We start from the raw sequence: 22,650 nt of genomic DNA on the forward strand, positions 1-22,650 counted from the left end.
GGGAAACTGTAAAGTTGGTTTACCAAATGTGTTCCATCCAATAGCCGACTATTAATATATTAATGTGCTCTAGTGGTGTCGTTAAACAAAACAAACTTCTACTACCGATTGTGCTTGAGTATGCCTCCGGATCAAGAGTCAAGAGAGAGGACGGGATATTTGAAGAGGGGTGTCACGGGGATTCTATAATATCCGTAACTGAATGAAACACGATTGTCCAAATATCTCTCCTAACTGTATATCTATTAGATCTCTCTGTATCGAGCAGTATTTACCCGCTGGTGGCTCGTCTAGGTATGATCAGAGATACGATCTTATATAAAGTATATATTATTATAGCACGTTTAGTTCACTAGAAAACACAACAAAAACACAATACACTTTGGAATCTGTATTAATCTACGCTGACAAATGTACTGCCGCAGTACAACAAATAATAACAACCCGGAACTGATCACTTAATTAGTTAATCTCTAGGTGTCTAGTTTACACAATATGCTAATCACTTCACCGTGACACAACACCCACACGTGTGATAATTGAGAAACGCTTCCAGGAGAACTTAATTAATAAAGGAATTACAACTCTATTCCTAACTGGTTAATTTTTAATTAACCCTTACTACTCGTTCAATAACGTGTGATAATTGAGAAACGCTTCCAGGGGAACTTAATTAATAAAGGAATTACAACTCTATTCCTAACTGGTTAATTTTTAATTAACCCTAACTACTCATTCAATAACCTTGTAATACAGACTTAATACTGGTACCTATCACAATAAAGACAATAACCTACAGTTTACCTAGGTCCTCTAGGATGACTGGCTAAGCTTTATATATTTATTTAGGACAGTTGGCCTACAGATTACTGCGTCAGATGACCGGCAGCACCGTCTAAATAATATTGGTATAATACAGTATTAAAATATTTAAAGTCACATCAATCACATCAAGGTTATACGACAGAGCAGAAATGATATTTACCAAGTCCTAACGGACTAACGTTCCCCCTGGACGCCTTCCAATATGTTTCTTCCCGATATCTCTAAAATCCTAGCTATTTATTCAAAACTCTTAGAGACTGCGAATATCGTCTGCGGGTACAAGGCGGTACCTCACGTATCATCTGATATTTCCACAGCGACCAAGACGGCATATCTTTCTCTTAGATCGCCAGACTCAATGACGCCAAGTCGCCAAATCACGGTTGTAAAAACCGCACTCGCGGAGGTATTACGTAACTACTGGCCACATGGCTCCGCACCTGGGCTGGGTGTGTAATAGAAGGACAGCTCAACGACCGTCGCGCAAAGGTATCACGTAACAAGTTGCCCACCTGGGCTAAGTGCATTTGGAACTGCACACGGCCTTCTAAAACAATTAATATCGCCACAGGCGAAAAGAAATTAAGAGCATGTACCGTCACAAGGGGAAACATATTGCTACCACAAAGGCTATACTTTCCGAAAAGCAACAAGGTAGGTATTTTTTATTTAACAAAAATAATAAATCTCATCGATCCACAGAACACACATAAGTATACATCACATATAAAACTGATTACATAGTAGTGCTGGAATGTGACGCCCACCCCCGAATGTCCAACGAAATGATAAATTTTGCTGCTCAACGCGTTTCAACCGAGTCATTCTTCGGCGGGTAATAAATGGAGGTGCGGTTACCCGTATCTTGTTTGAATGAATGAATGTTTAACGACACCCCAGCACGAATAATACATCGGCTATTGGGTGTCAAACTATTGTAAGGGCAAATCTAAAGTGATGATCGTATCCTGTTAGAAGACAACAGATTTCGCTGTAAAAAGGGGGGTGGGGGAGAAGGTTCAAGTAATTGTTTACCTAAATTAGATTATGGGGAGCCTACTGCATGAGCATTGATATTTAATCCTTTTGTAAAAGTTCAATTTTATTATTATTATTATTATTATTATTATTATTATTATTATTATTATTATTTTAATTACATGCTAAAGAGAGCTAAACTAGTCTCAGGGGAGTATTTGGGAAGGGGGCAGGATAGCCTGAGTACTCTGACGGTCAGGGTCAGCGTGGTAACTGTCGAAATGTCCTTCTAGCTCTCTAAAGTAATAGTAATATCAAGACAATTATTATTTTAGAATTTTTATATTGCATTTAAGGTATGATATTACACCGCTAATACTCCGGTTTTGTAGCACTTGTGTGAAAATAACCGCTAAGAAAAAATGAAAATAAATTTTTTTATTCAGCAGATTCCTATCGCAGTGATTATGTGACCAGCGCGGCTCGTCAAGGTGTTCTTCACGACTTCAACAAGGGACGTAACTCAATGTTAAATAGATTTACCGGGACACTGGTTCATCGCACTGGTTTAATAAATGTTTATACATTTCAGGTGCTGTCAAAAGTAATTGACAATTTAATTGTCTTTCGTTTTATTTTATTTCTTGGTTCTGGGAATAACTTGGTTGTGTAAGTCAGTCGCTCTGCCTCTAGTCTTTATTCCTGATGCACGGTCTGTCCTAGCCCGAGTACTCTGACTGTTAGTTCATAAAAATAAACTCGAATGTAAATGCACATTGAGTTTATACACCCGGCGCCATTTTCCATTAGCAGATACAGAGCCGTTCCGAGCAATTTTGCTCGGAACGGAATTGTGGTCGAAATAGCGACTGACACCACGCTGACACCACCTTTTCCTACCCTAATCGTGTAGTGTGATCTTTTTCGGGCATATGCAGACTAAGAAATACTTACTTTGAAACGATCTTCACTTTGAATTAAAGGAAAAACGACCGACTGTATGACTTGGGTTTAAAACGCGCGGTGCATTATGGGAGGACAATGAAACTCGGAACAATCTTGTATGTGGAAAAGTCATTTCTCGTTCCATAATGAATAAAACAAAAACCATAAAACTAAAAATTAATTAAAGTTAATAAAATAACTTAAAAAGTAAAAATAAATTAAAGTTAATAAAATAAAATAAAAGAACATTTATTAATTAATAGAAATGAAATAAAAATTAATTAAAGTTAATAAAATAAAATAAAATAAAATTAATTAAATTAAAGTTAATAAAGTAAAATAAAAGAACATTTATTAATTAATAGAAATGAAATAAAAATTAATTAAAGTTAATAAAATAAAATAAAATAAATGAGATTAAAGTAAAATAAAATAACATTTATTAATTAATAGAACACACACACACACACATACACACACATATATATATATACATACATATATACATATAGATATAGATATATATAATGTAGTTTTTTTTGTTTTTTTTTAAATTATTATTATTTTTATTTTTTTCTTAACGAAAAACAAAGTTCATAAATTTCTCTAAAAATAACTAAAACATAAGTACTAAGTTTTAAACTGTTACTTACCTGTCTTTTTTCTGAGTTTTTCTTCTGAAAACGTCGGGGTGGGTGTGTGGGGGTGGGGGGGTGGAGGTGGCAATGAAACATATTTCTCTCGTTTGCCAGTACGTAAAAACGTTACTGTTGCCCCTTGCTCGCCACGAGGAGGCCAGAGAGTTGAACAAGATATACCAAATTTGATGTGTGCCTTGTTCAGGATTTTACATAAGTTAAACAGAAATGATTCCTCATTAAAAGGTTGGAGCTGCGCTGTCTTAACATGATGGCAACATTCCTTCAGCTTATTGTTGGTGCACATAATGAAATCGCGTGTAGTATCGGTCACATGTTTGGACATTTGGTGCCCACTTCGAGGTATTCAAACGTCACAGTTCACTCTGGTTCTGCACTCAATATGGTATGCACATTTGTTAATAACATGCCGATTCCAGTGACTGGCACAGAGTTGCGAGGCAATCCTCAACAACTAATTGCCTTGTAGATACGTCAACTTTCGTGGAGTTCGCACATGTATGTAGATATTATAACTAAAAGTAACATCGAGGCATTATCTCTCCCGTAGACTGTCAACCATACACACTGGTTAGCTGGTTATATATATTTAACTACAAGGCAATTAGTTGTTGAGGATTGTTGCGACGGAGTGTCACGAAGCGTAGTTGAATGTGGGTGCTGTCGGGTTTCTTTCTGTAGTATGTGTATTAGTGATTAATATGTGGATTTTTTTGTATCAGTTAACTCGAAAATGATCGATGTAAAGGTATTTGACGTCAAACATAGAATTGTTGTGGTATTAGAGCAGGAATCTTTGCCTACCGTTTGGTAGTCAGGAATTGCCAAAAATATACATAGGTTGGTCTCTGACTGTAATGAGAGCGTATTTATGTCCAAATGTCCGTCTAGCTCTCTTACAGTTAGAGTACTCGGGCTAGGTCTGTCCGGGATCGATCCCTGTCTGTGGCCAGTGTGGGCCCATTGATTGGGCTTTTTCGTTCTATCCAGTGCATCATGCCGTGATAGTTGCTATCATGTTTATGTAGTAGTGTACATATAAAAGTATTCCGTAGACACAAACCAAAAATGTATAACTGACTGTACTCGCAAAATCCCCATTAAGTTATGATGATTAAGTACTTGTATCATTATTATCAAAATAAATCTTGAACTACCTCAAAAAATATCCCCGCCATGTTAAATTTGCTAAGTAGAGGGAAGCAACTCGCCGTGCACGTTAAGAAAAATATTCACTTAGCGTGAACTCGTGCACTAATTAATATAAACGATACTTTGCTTGAAACTAATAGAAAAAGTTAGCTGGCTTCCTCCTAAAACTATATCATTAGGCCCTATTATTTCAAAATTACCAAAAGTTTAACATCCAATACCCAAATATTTAATTAATCATGCTCTAGTGGTGGTGTTAAACAAAACAAACTTTATTAAAGTGCTCGCATGTGGTGCGGTAGGATCGATTCCCATCAGTGGGCCCATTGGTTTATTCCTTGTTCCAGCTAGTGCACCACGACTGGTATATCAAAGGCTGTTGTATATGCTATCCTATCTATATGAATCTTCTGAGGAGGTTCGATCCTGTGGCACAGGAACCCGAGGAGAGCACTTGACTGACTGAGTTAAATCCTCCCACATTCACAACAGTTCACGTCACTATTTCACTGCCATTGGTTCAATCTGCTGAAATACTTAGAATATACTGTAGTTAAAAATTTAATATTTTCTTTCTTGGAGAATATCTTATAATATTGTTCCCCGAGTGTTTGGTTTTTTAATGATTTGTTTTCTAATTATTTATTTATTTATTTACTCTGCATGAAGAGATCTTCACCTAGATTAGGCTATCCAATTGTCCTCGAGTCACTGATATGAAAAGAAAATGGTTGAGAGGAAAGGAAAACCTTTAAAGACACTTCAACACATTTAAACTACAGCTGCTTGCTTTATGTAACATAGTTATTTTGACACTTCTGTGGGATAGAGAGGGGGGTGAGGAGGAAGGGAGCATGCAAATGTGCTGTTGTTCATAAGCTATTCCTTTTAAAACGAAGCAAGGCATCTTTTATATGCACATGCATCCCCACCCATAGACAAGACAGTAGGCCTACATACGATGGGACCTTTTTTGGAATGAGAGAAAACATAAATCCAACTATCATTTGAACCTGTGACCCATCTCACTCTACCACTGAACTACATCTAGCCCTCCCTTCTCCCACAAAGTGATGTTGGAACCATTTTAGTTCTGATGAAAGCATTTTTTTTCACTAGTTATGCATCGTCTATTATTATTGAGTATTATGTTGCACACTAAATCACCATATATTAAAATGTGCTGGGGTGTCATTCAACTAACGTTCCTTTCCTCACCTGTCAGCTAGTACATATGTGATTACTACAGAGCATTTTACTTATTTTCAGATATCTGTAGTGTAGTGGTTAAGCCATCAGACGTGAGGCTTATAGATACTGGATTTGTGTCCCACATGAGGCAATGGATGATTTTTCATTCCAGGGGCCTAATTCACTAAACTCTCGCAACTTGTGATCTCACAGTGCAATGCTAAAAGACAGAGGATGCATTGTTGTAAGAGAGCTTTGTGAATTAGGCCCCAGTACTGGTTCCAACCCATTGTAAGTTTATTGCTAGACTCAGTGGGAAGATATAAAGCCATATACTCCAAGTGACTACAGGTGCAGTTATGGGTGTGTGTCTACAGGTGCAGTTATGGGGGTGGGGGGGGGGGGGTTGTGTAGCCAGGGCTTGATGTAGGGTGATACTGAGATTTCTAGCTCAACTGATAACAAGAGTGCAGCCATGGAGCACGGCGCAGTCATGTAATTTCATATTGAAAGGGATAGACCATTCATCCCATTATTACCGGCCTCGGCATCGTGGTTAGGCCATCGGTCTACAGGTTGGTAGGTACTGGGTTCGGATCCCAGTCGAGGCATGGGATTTTTAATCCAGATACCGATTCCAAACCCTGAGTGCTCCGCAAGGCTCAATGGGTAGGTGTAAACCACTTGCACCGACCAGTGATCCATAACTGGTTCAACAAAGGCCATGGTTTGTGCTATCCTGCCTGTGGGAAGCGCAAATAAAAGATCCCTTGCTGCTAATCAGAAAGAGTAGCCCATGTAGTGGCGACAGCAGGTTTCCTCTCAAAATCTGTGTGGTCCTTAACCATATGTCTGATGCCATATAACCGTAAATAAAATGTGTTGAGTGCGTCATTAAATAAAACATTTCTTTCTTTCTTTCATTCCATTATCATCTGTGTATATACATGTATATATCTGTGATATTCTAACAGAATTTTTTTAATCTCCACATGTATGTTAAATATTTGTGACATTTTGTTTTTAATTACTTATTTCTAGGTCCTAATTAATCTTTGTGATGTCGGTGTCTGTCTCAGAGCAGCAGCTGAATGAATGGTTTGATTCGGCTCTGTGCATCGCAAGGAAGGCAGGTGTGGTAAGTCAGCATATTCACCAGATCTGAATCCCATTAATCATAGTGGCAGCATTTAGTAGTACGGGTAAGAATTATGTCTAAACCAAATTTTCTTTATGGCCTTTATGCAAACACATCTCTAATGTTGTGTTAATAATTACAGGCATCGAAATTAGCATAGTATGTTAGTGAGAACATCATTCATGATATATGATGCCACATTGCAATAATCACCATGCATGGTATCAATTTAAAGACATACAATTGGCTGCACCCAGGTAATCACCTGATTGTCAAAGCCTTACACCATCCAATGAAATAACTATGATAAAAAAAAAAGATTATTTGACATTTAAGTTAACCTGAAATGATTGCTGTGATGTATATAAGTTAACTGCATGTGCAAGAACTGTAAATAAGTTTCAGATGGAAAAGTCTTAAATTTATTTTAAACCAGGTTTTTATAAGGATGAATAAGAAATAAAATACATTGGTCAGGGCTAATTTTTATTGAAAATGGCTACAACTTTTATTTTTGGCTCGTAAAGTATTCTTTATTAAAATAACCACATTTTAATAATGTTCAAGGAACTGGTCTAAATATCCGAAAATTGACTAAACCAAAATTTGTTCCAGTGTGAGCAAAGATTTGTGTCTGTTAGATACCATTTATCTTGCAACTCATTTATAAATGTATTCCAAATCTCTTTTCCCAGTTTAGATATATTTTAAAACAACTCGTGAGATAAAAGATATCTTAATGGCCACTCACAATAGTCAAGTAGTAATTCTCTCTGTATTGCTAGGTCATACGAGATGCTCTGCACAAAGAGAAAAGTGTCGAGACTAAAATAAGTCACGCTGACCTCGTCACGGAATCGGACCGTGCCGTGGAAAAGATGGTAATGGATTTCGTCAGCAGCAAGTACCCGTCACACAAGTTAGTAATAAGTGTTGCATCCTTTAGGATGCAGGGGCAGGACGTAGTTCAGTGGTAGAGCGCTTGCTTGATGTGCTGTCGGTTTGGGATCGATCCCTGTCAGTGGGCCCACTGGGCTATTGCTCATTCCAGCCAGTGCTCCACAACTGGTGTAACAAAGGCTGTGGTATGTACTATAAAATATCCCTTGCTGCTAATCAAAAGGAGTAGCCCATGAAAGGGCGACAGCAGGTTTCCTTTCTCAATATCTGTGTGGTCCAACGCCATATAGCCGTAAACAAAATGTGTTGAGTGCATCGTTAAATAAAATATTTTCTTTCTTCAGGTTGCACTATATCAAATAGTATCCCATAGCCAACAATGTTAACATTATGTGGCTAGAAATGCCATACACACTATATCAACCAAACTGATGCATAAATATAAATATTACAACACCTCTCCCAAAGTATTAAATTCATAGCTTATTTTCTATACTGATGGAAATAAATAAGGGAATACTTGGTACTGTAAACCAAATTTAATTCAATGTACATTCCATAAACATGACAGCACATACCACAGCCTTTGATATACCGGGTACTGGGCACTGATTGGGATGCTAAAAAAATAAATCCAATAAGAGAATGGGTCCACTGAGGTGGTTCGATCCTATGATCCACCTCAAGCGAGCACTGTTCTGACTGGGCTAGATCTTGCACCCCTATATCAAGACATCCATAAGCTGTGTAACGGGTTTCGGTGGCGGCGTGGTTAGGCCATCGGTTTACAGGCTGGTAGGTACTGTGTTCGGATCCCAGTCGAGGCATGGGATTTTTAATCCAGATACAGACTCCAAACCCTGAGTGAGTGCTCCGCAAGGCTCAATGGGTAGGTGCTATCCTGCCTGTGGGAAGTGCAAATAAAAGATTCCTTGCTGCCTGTCGTAAAAGAGTAGCCTATGTGGCGACAGCGGGTTTCCTCTAAAAAAATCTGTCAGAATGACCATATATTTGACTTCCAATAGCCGATGATAAGATAAAAAATCAATGTGCTCTAGTGGCATCGTTAAATAAAACAAACTTTACTCTTTTTTTCCATAAGCTGTACTTTAAAACATGCTATTGGTATTGTTTGCCTTGTTTTCGGGTGATCAATCCTTGTGGGCCCATTGGGGTATTTCGTGTTCTAGCCAGTGCACCACAACAGGCATATCAAAGGCCATGGTATAATTTAATCAAAGGCCATGGTATGATCTATCCTGTCTGTGGGATGGTGCATATAAAAGATCCCTTGTTACTAATGGGAAAAATGAAGCAGGTTTCCTCTCTTAAGACAGTGTTTGACATCCAACAGCCAATGATCAATAAATCAATGTGCTTTAGTGGCGTCATTAAACAAAACAAACTTCCAGCAGCCCATGATTAATAAATCAATGGGCTCTAGTGGTGTCATTAAACAAAACAAACTTCCAGTAGCCCATGATTAATAAATCAATGTGCTTTAGTGGCGTCATTAAACAAAACAAACTTCCAGCAGCCCATGATTAATAAATCAATGGGCTCTAGTGGTGTCATTAAACAAAACAAACTTCCAGTAGCCCATGATTAATAAATCAATGGGCTCTAGTGGTGTCATTAAACAAAACAAACTTCCAGCAGCCCATGATTAATAAATCAATGGGCTCTAGTGGTGTCATTAAACAAAACAAACTTCCAGCAGCCCATGATAAATAAATCAATGGGCTCTAGTGGTGTCATTAAACAAAACAAACTTCCAGTAGCCCATGATAAATAAATCAATGGGCTCTAGTGGTGTCATTAAACAAAACAAACTTCCAGTAGCCCATGATTAATAAATCAATGTGCTTTAGTGGCGTCATTAAACAAAACAAACTTCCAGCAGCCCATGATTAATAAATCAATGGGCTCTAGTGGTGTCATTAAACAAAACAAACTTCCAGTAGCCCATGATTAATAAATCAATGGGCTCTAGTGGTGTCATTAAACAAAACAAACTTCCAGCAGCCCATGATTAATAAATCAATGGGCTCTAGTGGTGTCATTAAACAAAACAAACTTCCAGCAGCCCATGATAAATAAATCAATGGGCTCTAGTGGTGTCATTAAACAAAACAAACTTCCAGTAGCCCATGATAAATAAATCAATGGGCTCTAGTGGTGGCATTAAACAAAACAAACTTCCAGTAGCCCATGGTTAATAAATCAATGGGCTCTAGTGGTGGCATTAAACAAAACAAACTTCCAGCAGCCCATGATTAATAAATCACTGCTCTAGTGATGTCATTAAACAAAGCCAACTGTAACTTTTGTTTCCAGGTTTATAGGGGAGGAGTCTGCAGTGGATGGTCAACCGTGTAAGTACACCAACGATCCGACGTGGATTGTGGATCCCATTGATGGAACGACAAACTTCGTACATCAGTGAGTAGACCCTTTACTCTCTACAATACATTTTTCACAAGTCTTTATACTTCATTTTCTTCAGTTTTAAAAAAAATGTAGTGTGTTTTCTGTGAAAACAATGTTTGCCATCCAGTAGCCGATGATTATTTATCAGTAATCAATGTGCTCTAGTGGTGTTGTTAAACACAACAAACTTTAACTCTTCATGTAGAGTTTAGTGGTTAATTCTATGTTGAATTTTTTGTGTTTAACTGTTTCTTTAAAGATGTAAGTACTATGTTAAGTAACATGCATATATAATTTATGTCACAGTCAAGGTCATGGGAATATCATGACCTGTAAACATATATTTCAGACTCGGATCTAGTGGGGGGGGGGGGGCAGGTCCCTCGTACAATGGCTACATTTTGCGATAGTTATAATTTTATTATATATTAATTTTAATTTTTTGATGATCCCCCTCCAAACCTCCCCTAAAGTTCCCTTGGCATTTCACTTCATGTCACTGGGGGCCCCCCCTAAATGGATTTTCTGGATCCTTCACTGTATTTGTCCATGTACCTTTTCTGTATGTTAATAATTATTTCTTTGCAGAATTCCAGAAGTTTCATTTTCACTTGGAATTGCTGTAAACAAACAGGTAGTCATATCAGCATCTCTTTTTAGTATATATATTATATATGTGAAACCAAAGTAAGTAATTAATCAGCAATTAGTTTAATGAATGCCGGCAGTGTTTGTAAAACATAATAATATATTTGAATAGACATTGATAAAATGATGAGTGCTTTCTCAGATTCCAAAATAAAGAAAAGTATCATCTGTTTACGTCAAAAAGTAGCCTTTGAATAGATATATAACTCTATAAGGCCAAAACACATTCAACAACAACATATCAATTTTATGATCCATACCAACTGAACTCTGACTGACATTCCGGTATGTTATAGTGCACCAATCGTATGACGTCGCTGTTTGACGTCGAAGTGTTACGCCCGACTTTACGTTCTAGTAGGACGTAACACTTTGATATGAACCAAGATAACTTTAACCATGTGGGTAATAATTTCCAATATGTTATTTCTGGCCTGGTGCTTATAAAACTTTTAGAGTCTAGACTCGAGACTAATAGAGTCTGAGACAATAATGTCATGACAACGCCATACACATTGTATGTGTGTGACGTCATTAGAGATTGAGTCTGCACTCTAAAAGTTTTATAAGCACGGGTCTTGAGTGTATGTTTATTTTCAGATTGTGATAGGAATTGTGTATGTACCAGAGCACGAGAAGATGTACACTGCTAAACGAGGAAAAGGAGCTTTCTGTAATGGAGAGAAAATTTCCGTCAACAAGGAAGACAGTATGCTTTATTATATGTTTTCAGTTTTTAAACCGTATCTCTGTTTATGATCATATGATGTGACGCAGCATTTAGCTCACAGTCGGTAGAGTGCTTGCCTGAGGATTAAACCCCTCCCTCCCCTTAATTGAAGCAGTGGATTTTTTCCCCTTGAAAACCAGTGCCCCATAATTTCTATATAAAAAATTGTGGTATGTGCTGTACTGTGTGAAAAAGTACATACAGTGAAACCCCTCTAAACCGGACACCCTTGGGACCAAGTAAAATGTCTGGTGTTAAGAGGTATCTGGTTTAGAGGGGTTAACTTCTGCACTGATTTTTAAAAAAGGTTTTGGGGGAATTCCGGTTTACAGACAGTCCGGTTTTAAGAGGTTTCACTGTGTAAAGATCCCTTGCTGTTGTTGGAAAAATGTAGCAGCTTTTCTCTGCACACTTCACTTCAGAATTACAAAAGGTTTGACATTCAGTAGCTGATGATTAATAATCAATGTACTCTTGTGGTGTCGTTATAAAAAAAAAAAAATTGGGTTTATGTTCATAAATCAAACATTTTTGTGTGTGTTTTTTGTAGGTCTGAAAGATGCGGTGGTAATCTGCGAGGGAGGTAACTCTCGAGACCCATCTGTTCTAAAAACAAAGATGCGCAATATGGAAGCAATTATTAGTTCCTCTCACGGGTAAACAGCAGGTTTTAAAGTGTATCTCTTTTCAACTTACCCTAACCTCTAACGAATGGCATTTCTCGCTTTTACTTGTCTATGAGAAGTACAATATACAGTTAGCCTTATCAGAAACCTTCAGAGTCTTTTAATTATATATATATATGGGGGGTTTTCATACAGTAAAATTATTTCTGAGTATAGCCTCACCCACTCCCCTTGAATTGGTCCAAATTTTTTAAAAGCCAGAGAAAAACTGTAGCCATTTCATTGGCTGTTGAAATCTTTGGACCAATCAATTGCAAAAAATGAGGGAGGAACGTACTTAGTTAGAGGTTAGAGGATAAGTATTTAATATAAAAAAGTAATACTTATAAATTTTAAAAATCAAAGTTTTGTTAATTTAATTTTTTAATTTTTCTCAATTTTGTTGTCTTTAATTTAAATTTTTTTTAAATTCTTACAGAAAAATATTACCCAAAAGGTAATAAAATGTCAATGTATTGTGTTAAATATTTACATAGCAATTAGAAAGCAGCTATTATACTCACACTATGTTGTCAGTGATGTTTGTTTGTTTGTTTTCAGTATACGTGCCTATGGGTCAGCCGCTATTGACATGTGTAAGGTGGCCAGTGGCTGCTGTGAAGCATACAGTGAGTACGGGATCCACTGCTGGGATATTGCAGCAGGGCAGATCATCGTGGAAGAAGCGGGTGGGGTGGTTATGGACCCTGCAGGTACGGAAACATATTGGGGACAAGATATAGCTTCATGGGTTTTAGGATTGATTGCCATTTTGTTGTTTTTTTCCCATCATTCCTCTCCCTCGAACAAATTATTTTTTTGAAAATGATTAAGATGTGGTTAATTTAAGGAATATTTTATTAGCCAAAGACTAAATGTTGTGACTAACAGTAGCAAGAGATCTTTTATATGCATTTTCCACACAGGACAGCACATACCATGTTATTTGGTAAAGTTAGCCAATTGCTGATTTGGTGGTAATGATGTTCCTCACTTGTTGTGTAGATGAAATATTGCAATTGTCAAGACACCAAACGGCTAGATAGTTTGAAATGTGATTGGGTGTTACACAAATTTCTCTCATCCTTAAGTACACATATATAGGACAGAGCTACAAACTTCACAGTGAAAAACATTGAGGGGAATGATAAATTGCTTCCCAGACTACCTTAGATTAATGGGAGCCATTTAAAATATTACCATATTGGTACAGCATAAATTCACGTACAAAAGGAAGGGCTAGCTCTGGCACTTGCCAAATTTGCTAGTACACAATTGCCAGAATTGCCAGTGTAATAGATAATTTGGCGAAATTCAGATCACTCAGATCTAGCCCTGCTAAGGGGAGCTAAAAATGACTCCTTGGAACTAGTCTCGGGGGAGTGATGGGGAGGGAGTAAGAGTGATAGCTCCCTTAAACAGTGCGATCTGGAGCTATCCCTTAAAGGGGAGGGATTTAGCTCAGTCGGTTGAGCGCTCGCTTGAGGTGCTTGTGTTGCAGGATTGAACTATCTTGGTGGATCCATTTAGTTGATTGGTGTTTTTCTCGTTTCAACCAGTGTACCACAACTGGTCAAAAGCCATGGTATGTGCTTTCCTGTCTTTGGGAAAGTACATATAAAAGATTCCTTCTACGTTAGGGAAAATTTAGTGGGTTTCCACTGATGACTACGTGTCAGAATTACCTAATGTTTGACATCCAATAGACGATGATTAATTAATCATTGTGCTCTAGTGTTGTTGTTAAACAAAACAAACTATCCCATAAAAGACATATATAAGTGATGTTCCTATTATTGATTATAATAGAAAATTTATCAGTTTGGTTCAACCAATGTGATGGTCAATTATAAAAATCCATAATCGATTGTATAGGCAAATATTAAATATAATACCTGTAGTTAATTCAGTTTAGATGATGTACATGTAATTTATGTAAATATGTGTGTGTTGGTGTTTGTTTTTGTATGTACACAAACATATTAAATAATAAAGGTAAAACTGGCCATTTATAGGGTCTAGATCCCATCAAACACGACAATACGTGCATGATCCCTATAATTCTAATCCTTATGTTCATATAATTCTAACCGATTGTGGAGCCAAACATTGGTCAGTTGATGCCATCTGATTGATTATAACTGATGATTCCAACCGATTTCTATCATTCATGGTCTGTCCTTTCATTTCAACTTATTTTCGTGCTTATAGCCAAGGTTCAAGCATGCTGTACTGGGCACACCTCAGCTATCTGGGCTGTCTGTTCAGGACAGTGAGTTAGGTGCTAGTTTGTTAGTGGTTAGTGAGAGAGAAGAGAGTGTAGTGGTCTTACACCCACCTATTGAGTCGTTAAAACATGCTCTGGGTGGGAGCCGGTACCAGGCTATGAACCCTGTACCTACCAGCTGTATGTCCAGTGGCTTAACCATGACACCACTGAGACTGGTCATGGGATATCATATGAGTGTGCTTAACAAGGGGAGCTAACTGTTACGATTATAAAGTTTGCTTTTGTTTAATGACACCACTAGAGCACATTGATTTATTAATCACCGGCTATTGGATGTCAAACATTTGGTTATTTTGACATATAGTCATAGAGAGGAAACCCGCTACATTTTTCCATTAGTAGCAAGGGATCTTTTATATGCACCATCCCACAGACAGAATAGCACATACCACGGCGTTTGATATACCAGCCATGGTGCACTGGCTGGAACGAGAAATAGCCCAATGGGCCCACCGACAGGGATTGATCCTAGACCGACCGCGCAACAAGCAAGCACTTTACCACTGGGCTACGTCCCACCCCATTATATTTTGAGATTAAAGCTTGCATTGTAGAATGTTTTTTTTAATTTGTAGTTTTAACTTTTGTTTAACACATGAAACAAACACAAGAGATTTGTTTTGTTTAGTTCTTTTAGGGTTTTTTAATTGCTTAAATAGCATAAGCTTGCAATAACCCAGCCACACCCCCTCCCTTAGATACTTGTAGATGGTCTCTTAGTAACAGCATCATTACTTTCTTACAGGTGGCAACCTTGATTTGATGAGTCGGCGAGTTTTGTGTGCATCCACAGAAAGTTTGGCAAAACAGCTATCGGCCATTTTGACCCACTTGGACTTACAACGAGACTGATGAACATTTGAACATTTGAACATTGTATTATAACCACATGTTGATAAAGGAGGCCATATCGTAACCTATTTATTAAGACCACCTACACTGTAGGTCTCCATACAGATGGGTTCTGATTTATACATTCCTTCATATTATAATACAATTAAGACACAGTGCCATAGAAAGTTGGGGTACTAAATTACCCAACATATTACATGATAATATATCCATTTGATTTATGTCAAAAAGTATTCAACCAGCAATGTAGTGCTCATATCATACGTTAGGACATAATAAAATAAATTAAATAAATTGGATAAAAGTAGATTTTAATGCTGACCCAGCCTAAGGAAAAAAGCCTGCACTCATTTGTTTAGTCGCTTACAAGTCTAACCGGAGGTGACTATAGTTTCATCTCCATCCTTCTGTCTGTCTGTCTGTTTCTCTGTCTGTGTCTCTCACATAACGTTTCCAGACTTTTTTCTTTTTTTTCGCAATGCCTCGAAATATGGAGATGAAATTTTATATACAGCTTTATTGCATATAGTTACAGATCCAGTTAACCTTTCTAGAGGATTCACACATTTTTGACAGAATGTGGCCCTTGAACTTGAATAATTATTCAAGGCCAATGACTGTCAAAAATGGAATTTATCCATATTTGACAGAGTTGTGGCCCTTGAATTTAGGAAATATGAACATTTATGGTGCCAGGTAGGGGATATGTATTGGTTTTGCAGTAATTTTAGAATGGTTGTGTGTATTGCAGGGATTCTAGATTATGGTGGCTAGTATGTTCAGTGTTCGACTAGTAAAATTACTATTGAGAAATGCTGCATTTAAGTCTATTAAGCCCCAGTCGTAGTGTTTTTAAGCTCTATCTCACTCTTTAGGTGACATTATTACTATTAATAAAGTTTCATTAACTTAACGTAAAGTAGGGCTAGTGAATTTTTAATCGTGGCTAGTAAATTTGAAAAATTATTGATCCCGTGGATAGTGGATTTTATAAAAATTCTAAAAGCCCTATTATTGACCATATTTTTTTTTTCTTGAGGTGGGTGGGTGTCATTTAAAGATGCATGATGCTTGATATGCAATATTTGCAATATAAAATAAAAAAGTAAATAATAAAATTCATCCCCATCGGCTTACCCCCATTTGATGAAAATATAGCATTTAAATTACAATGGCCCTATCAGTGTTGGTATTTTTGTATGTACACATGTAGTTGAATTGTGGCTATGTATTTAGCCACTTATTGAAAGAAAGGAAAAACTGTTTCCCATTTTCTTTCATATCCAAAGTAAGGCAATAACATAAATGTTACGTGTAGACATTTTTAGTTTCAGGATGGAAGAGTTAAATTTTCAAAATGGAAAATTGATAATATTGATGCAAAGTTTGATCTGCTGTAGACACAAAATGTTTTCACTTGTAAAAGAAATATAGGCTATTAAACGACCTTCCATTTCATATCATGTTTATGTCCTGAGTGAAATAATTTTCAGTTGTCATGAGCTTTAGCGAGTGACAATGAAAATTATTTCACTAGTGACATAAACATGATACGAAATGGTAGTGAGTTTAATATTCTATTTATTACACATAATCAATCTTAATTTATATAACTCGACTCATTTGGTTGACGTTCCTGTAAGGTTGTAGTGTGCCAGTCGATGACATCGAAGCATTACATCCCATATGGGTAATAAATTGAGGATAATAAACGTTGCCAGTTATTATGAAATTTACGTCCCTCATGAAATAATGTTCAGTTGTCACGAGCTGAAAATTATTTCACAAGGGACATAAATTTGGTAATAACTGGTACTGAGTTTGTTATTCTATTTCAATAGGTTCACTTTAGACACAAGACGATTTACATTCAGATGGACAAAAGATAAACTAGCCGACATAGTAAGTTGGTTGTATGGCTGATTAGCCATTTTGATAAAATAATCGAGTTACTGGTATTCAGAAGCGGATGCAGGAGGGTTGAACCCCCCTTTCAGACAAGATGGCCTTTCGATATTGTGATTTTATTTTTTTAAAGCACAACTGTATAATTGAGATCCACTACTTCACACAATTATTCACTGTGTTCGTAGGGAAGAACAACAAAGTGCCTGAGATATAAATAGTTATTTACTGAATTAGCAAAAAGAAGCATTTTCTTTATGATATGTGAACTGCATGAAAACAGAAAGTATTGGAAGTTGATTGGTTACCACCGGTTTCAAAACAAACGAATGTCACAGACTGCAGTCTTATAATGAAATGATTTCGTTTTTGACTCGTCTTAACAAAGGAAATAAAAGTCGAGATAGGCCTACAGATTTGAAAAATTGACAAAAAGTGGTCTTGGTGCCCTCGTAGGCATACCTGCTCCCATTGTTTACGGGGTGGCAGGCTGGGTTTTGCTCAAGTAAACGAAAATGTCCGAATCTGGACAACAACTTTTATTCATATTAGCATTACTACCAAACAGCTATATAGGGATGCAAACTAAACACTACGCATTTGTACATGGATTACAACTAATTTTGCTGGTAGAATGATGGAAATACATGTTAAAAAGGTCTCATGTTAGCACATTTTGTCCAAATGTTTCTATCGTTTTTGCCCGAATTTGAGAATTTACTCTCTTGTAGTAGGAGGGAGGGACTTGTGTGGACGTGAAATTTTGGTTTGGTTTTTCATTTACTTCTAAATTACAATCACTGACACATATATAAAATGGACACACATTGGGTTACAACGAGAGGCCTTAAGGGCGACATGTGAATATTATTAGTGATCATTTCTCTTCACCATCTTCGTGAATACTGAAATCATCATCGACATCGACATTGTCATAGTCTACTTCATTCAAATATTCGCTGATCCAGGAACGATACTGATTTAATTTAGAACGAATCTGTGGTCTCACATATATGTTGGGATTCACAGACTGTAGAAGCTTCCTCGTGTTGGGGCCTTTGTCAAAGTAATGCAAAACATATTATATCAGAAAGCAAGTGTAGATAGGGTTCTACCTCATAATCTTCTTCGTCGTCACTTTCGTAGGTGCATGATTTTCACGTAGAGCTCTTTCTCCGAGGGTGGTTCCCGTGTAGTAGAAACCGGCCTTGGCAAGTTCTTTTGGATTTTGACGTAAGTGTAGAGGCCATCGAACATACATCAGCATCCGGGCATAGAAATGTCTCATGTCAGGACGATGACAAAACAAGTAATGTCTTGAATAGCAGGCATCCTCATAGTCGGGTTCTGTTTCACGAGCAGCATCCATTTGATCTGCAGGTTCATCCATGAGTTTGCTGTCTTCGAGTTTCTCCATACTTAAACAAGTAGCATCCATTTGATCCATGAAATTCTCTTCTTATTTCATGGTCACTCTCTTACATTTGATCGTGTGTCTTTCGGAACATTTGCAGACCAAGACGTCGTCTTCGTCACTACTGCTGCTGCTACTAATACTGTTCGAATATACCAATGCCATCTTCTTTGTTCCAGATAGAGTGCAACAAGACACAACAAAACCTGCAATTTCCCACGGCAATCGGCAATGCCGTGGAGAATGCTGTGGAGTTTTTAATTCTCCAGGGTACTTTTTTGCTGTAAGACTATATTCTGGGTGTTTATCAATGGTATGTTATTTTGCCTTAAGACTATATTCTTTTGCCCTGGACATCTTCGTAATTGTAGGTGTTGCACAAACATGTTAGAATCATAAAACACCCCTTATATACAAATCAGTTCAGTCCTCCTGGGTTCATTAGTCACTCCACTGATGGCATCCATTTGGGTTGCAGAAGTCACGCCGCAGAAAGCCCATCTGGTTCTGATGATCTTCCTGCATGGCACAGGGTACAGCCGAGTTCAGTTCTGGCACAAAGTCATACATCACGTCAAAACAGTATTTCAGTTTGCCCCATTGTTGAAGAGAAAGAAAAATTCCTTTCCTCGATGGCTCCACAGATTTAGTTTCACTACACCACCACCACTAACGTATGTCCACTCCCGCAATGTTCTTGTTCACTCTGACATGGACATTGACACCAAGATGACGTAATAATTTATCGCCTTTCCATTGGTTTAATACTACCACTGTTGTCAATTCGGTTTTTACAAGGTACACAGTTCGATCCACTGCTTTAGACTAAGGGCAATACGTCGCTTGGTGGGGAAAGTTTCCCCCTTGTCACTGTTGAATTTCCTTATGTGAATAGCAGTGTCCCCTTTCCATAGCTTGACCACCGCATAGATGTTACTTTCAAGTTCTAGATGACACCTCGTTTCAACACTTGTCCAGCAGGCCATATCTGCAGTAAAATGAACGTAAATCTGATCTGTAGACTTCGGTGAGTGAATGAAAAATACTTTTTTTTATACTCTGGGGGCCAGGTCAGTAGAATGAGGTCAGGTCAGTAGGACGGGGCTAGGTCAGTAGGACGTTGCACACTGCACAGCAACCAGTCTAAGTAGGTAACCGCTCTCCTGTCTAGGTCAAGGGAAAATAGGTCAAGGACACAGGGAAGTAGGTCACGGTCACAGGGTATAGCCCCCCACTACTATCCTTTTAAAAATCCTACATCCGCCCATGGTATTTAAAAACAAAATTCCATCACCCATGTTCTGTTGTTGAGAAAATCATATACACGTTTAGTGTATGCAAACAGTGTTTTGATTGATAAAATGAAAGGTCATATAATAGTAAGTTTTTTCCTAGTTTTTTTTTTTTTTTTTTTTTTTTTTTTTTTTTTTACAAATTATGTATAATCTGAAAATTGACATTTTGACTTGCGTACCACTTTAATAGTTGACATTTTTTTCACTGACATTTTGACCGTTGACATTTTATCATTGACATTTAGATCGTTGACATTTTGTCCTACATCCGTTTCACTAACGACCGATTACGATTTCTACCACATTTCGAAACGGCCGAGTGGGAAAATAAATTCCTCTCAATTTTATGACAGCTTTAATACCGTCATAAAATTGAGAGGAATTTACAATAGCATAAAATAGTTTTTTGTATTTTTTTTAAATGCCCGTACCAATTTGCTTGCGTTAAAGTCTTTCAAACGGAGTTGAGATCATGCATCACTGTGGTTTTGTTTTGGGGGTGGGGATGTTGATCGGGTTTTGGGGGTGGGATGGTGGGTTTAATGTAAGTGATAAATAACTTTAATATTTAAATAAAACATCAATAAATCAACAAACAATTAAAACAAACTTACCTTTGTGGACATATCCACTAACAGTCTTGTAGAAAATATTGCAACATAACAGTACCGATACAGTCTAGTTAATTAGTCAATCATCGCTCGGTATTATTAGATCCATGTGCAGATATTTTAAATTTTATGCATTAAATATGCTTATAGAATGTCAAACAGCGATTCTGTTCTATAGTCTTAGACGAATATACGTAGTATCGCTTTGACAGCAATAATCATATTAAAACGTCAAAGTATTGTTGACGTCACGTCAATGGTTTGTTGCACTTTTCGTAACTTACAAAAAATGTCGAAATACCAATAAATAGAAATATACCCATCAGCATGTTGTTTTGTTTCGCCTCTCGGTGACGTTTCTGTAGGTAAGATTTGTTGTTTCATTGTAGTCGCCCACTGATGACGATCTTCAATGTTGGCTGCCTCGAAAAGGGAGTAATTGTTTAGAGAAAATATGACAAACTGATAGCAAAATCATCTGCTTCACTAAGATCCATATGTTTTCTTCACTCCTGCGTTTCGCCCCTCTGTGATCCTTCTTAGGGGGAAAGGCTGATCCAAGCATGATGTTGAGAAAAACATGCCAGTGTTCTCATGCGCAAATGCTTCACGACGGTTCACGTTCATCTGCAGAATAGGCTATTTTTGTCCTGTAGTATATATTATTCAAAGAAGAAGACGGCAGAGCAATATAAAATTGACAACATTATGCACTAGTTCATGAGTGAAATCTAAACAATACGAATTTACTTCCAACTCAAAAGCTTCCACGCAACTTAAAGCGTCTAGCTTTTAAATTAAATGCAAATTATAAGCCATAGCTCAGGAATATTATTGCGTGCGAAGAATAAGAATTTGTTTTGTTAAGAATTAGGTAAGAATTTTTGTATTCTCGTTTATTTATTTTATAATGTAAATTACAACAAAAAGCACTGTATGCAGAACACATGATAAGGAAGTGATATTCGTCATCGACTTCAGGGGGACAGTTGGGGCAATACCAGAGACAGGTGGTTTCTATCATTCGCGAATGTGCACTTAAAAGAAGCCTTATAAGCTTTTCTACTGTCGCAGCTTTTAGTATGTAGCGAGTAGATTTCCACCAGGGCCGTAGCTAGTGCGGGGAGGGGAGGGTGTGAGGAAAAAATTATAGAAACTTAAAGAAAATTCTCTTCTTAACCGTTTAAGGAGTTTTAGAATATTAACTACTCAGTTACCTTCTCCCCCCCCCCCCCCCCCCCCAATATAAAAATCCTAGCTACGGCCCTGTCCACTGTACTCGAAATCTCTTAGAATGACATATTTATTGGAATATTTGTTTGATGTGAACTGTCCTAATCTAAGACGCTTTTATTTCGGCAAGGATAAAATTACATCATTCAATACTTTTATGATGGACAGATAAATATTCGTAGCAGTGTTTATTTATTATTTTATTTTTTACAGACGTGTGCAGGGGGTGGGAGTGGGGTCAAACATTTGGTCATTCTCATTCGTAGTCAACAGAGGAAACCCGCTATATTTTTCCGAATGCAGAAATGGATCTTTTATATGCACTTTCCGACAGACAGGAAAGCACATACCGCGGCCTTTGACCAGTTGTGGTGCACTGGTTGGAAGGAGAGAAAAAACAATCAGTTGAACGGATCCACCACGGTGGTTCAATCCTGCAACATTGAAAGTGTCCTTTATGCATACCATGAGTAAGTTTATGTGGTAACCGACTTGTATCATGACCCTGAAAGGTGACGAAGCATGACGCGATATAGCCCGACAAATAATAATTATAAGGCCACCTATAATAGAAGGGTACCGGTAACAGCAGTTCATATAGTTACGGCTTATTCATTATGGTGTGAGGGTCATGAAACCACAAGATGACGCTGTCAAAATTTCGTGCGATCCTGACGGCGGCCATTTTCCAAGACCTATGTCTGCCAATATTTCACATAGCCTACTGATCTGATTTTTGTATCAAACCATGTTTTTGAGGGTGAGAAATATGAAAAATATACTTCGAGA

At 37.4% G+C, this 22,650-nt stretch overlaps 1 protein-coding gene across 3 annotated transcripts; it reads left to right on the forward strand.

Moving 5' to 3' along the window:
* The first annotated feature begins 2,328 nt into the window (after window positions 1–2,328).
* On the forward strand, window positions 2,329–20,950 carry LOC121388290 (inositol monophosphatase 1-like). 3 transcript variants are annotated; one of them, XM_041519571.1, is made up of 9 exons: window positions 2,329–2,407; window positions 6,792–6,888; window positions 7,674–7,807; window positions 10,126–10,230; window positions 10,807–10,852; window positions 11,467–11,575; window positions 12,147–12,252; window positions 12,823–12,974; window positions 15,297–20,950. In XM_041519571.1, exons 2-9 carry the CDS (start codon window positions 6,811–6,813, stop codon window positions 15,401–15,403), a joined length of 837 nt encoding a protein of 278 aa, XP_041375505.1. In that variant the 5' UTR covers window positions 2,329–2,407; window positions 6,792–6,810; the 3' UTR covers window positions 15,404–20,950. The 3 variants fall into 3 exon arrangements, with proteins under 3 accessions (XP_041375505.1, XP_041375507.1, XP_041375506.1); XM_041519573.1 differs by having other exon boundaries at window positions 2,340–2,395; XM_041519572.1 differs by having other exon boundaries at window positions 2,355–2,472.
* The last annotated feature ends 1,700 nt before the right edge of the window (window positions 20,951–22,650 follow it).

Source organism: Gigantopelta aegis, chromosome 14 (assembly GCF_016097555.1).
Source record: "Gigantopelta aegis isolate Gae_Host chromosome 14, Gae_host_genome, whole genome shotgun sequence".
Classification (NCBI taxonomy): Eukaryota; Metazoa; Mollusca; class Gastropoda; order Neomphalida; family Peltospiridae; genus Gigantopelta; species Gigantopelta aegis.

Excerpts from the sequence above, each read along its gene's own strand:
- LOC121388290 (XM_041519571.1), top strand. The coding sequence starts at position 6,811 with ATGTCGGTGTCTGTCTCAGAGCAGCAGCTGAATGAATGGTTTGATTCG. Across the intron at positions 7,808-10,125 it reads AGCAAGTACCCGTCACACAA|GTTTATAGGGGAGGAGTCTG; the intron begins GTTAGTAATAAG and ends TTTTGTTTCCAG. Across the intron at positions 10,231-10,806 it reads ACGACAAACTTCGTACATCA|AATTCCAGAAGTTTCATTTT; the intron begins GTGAGTAGACCC and ends ATTTCTTTGCAG.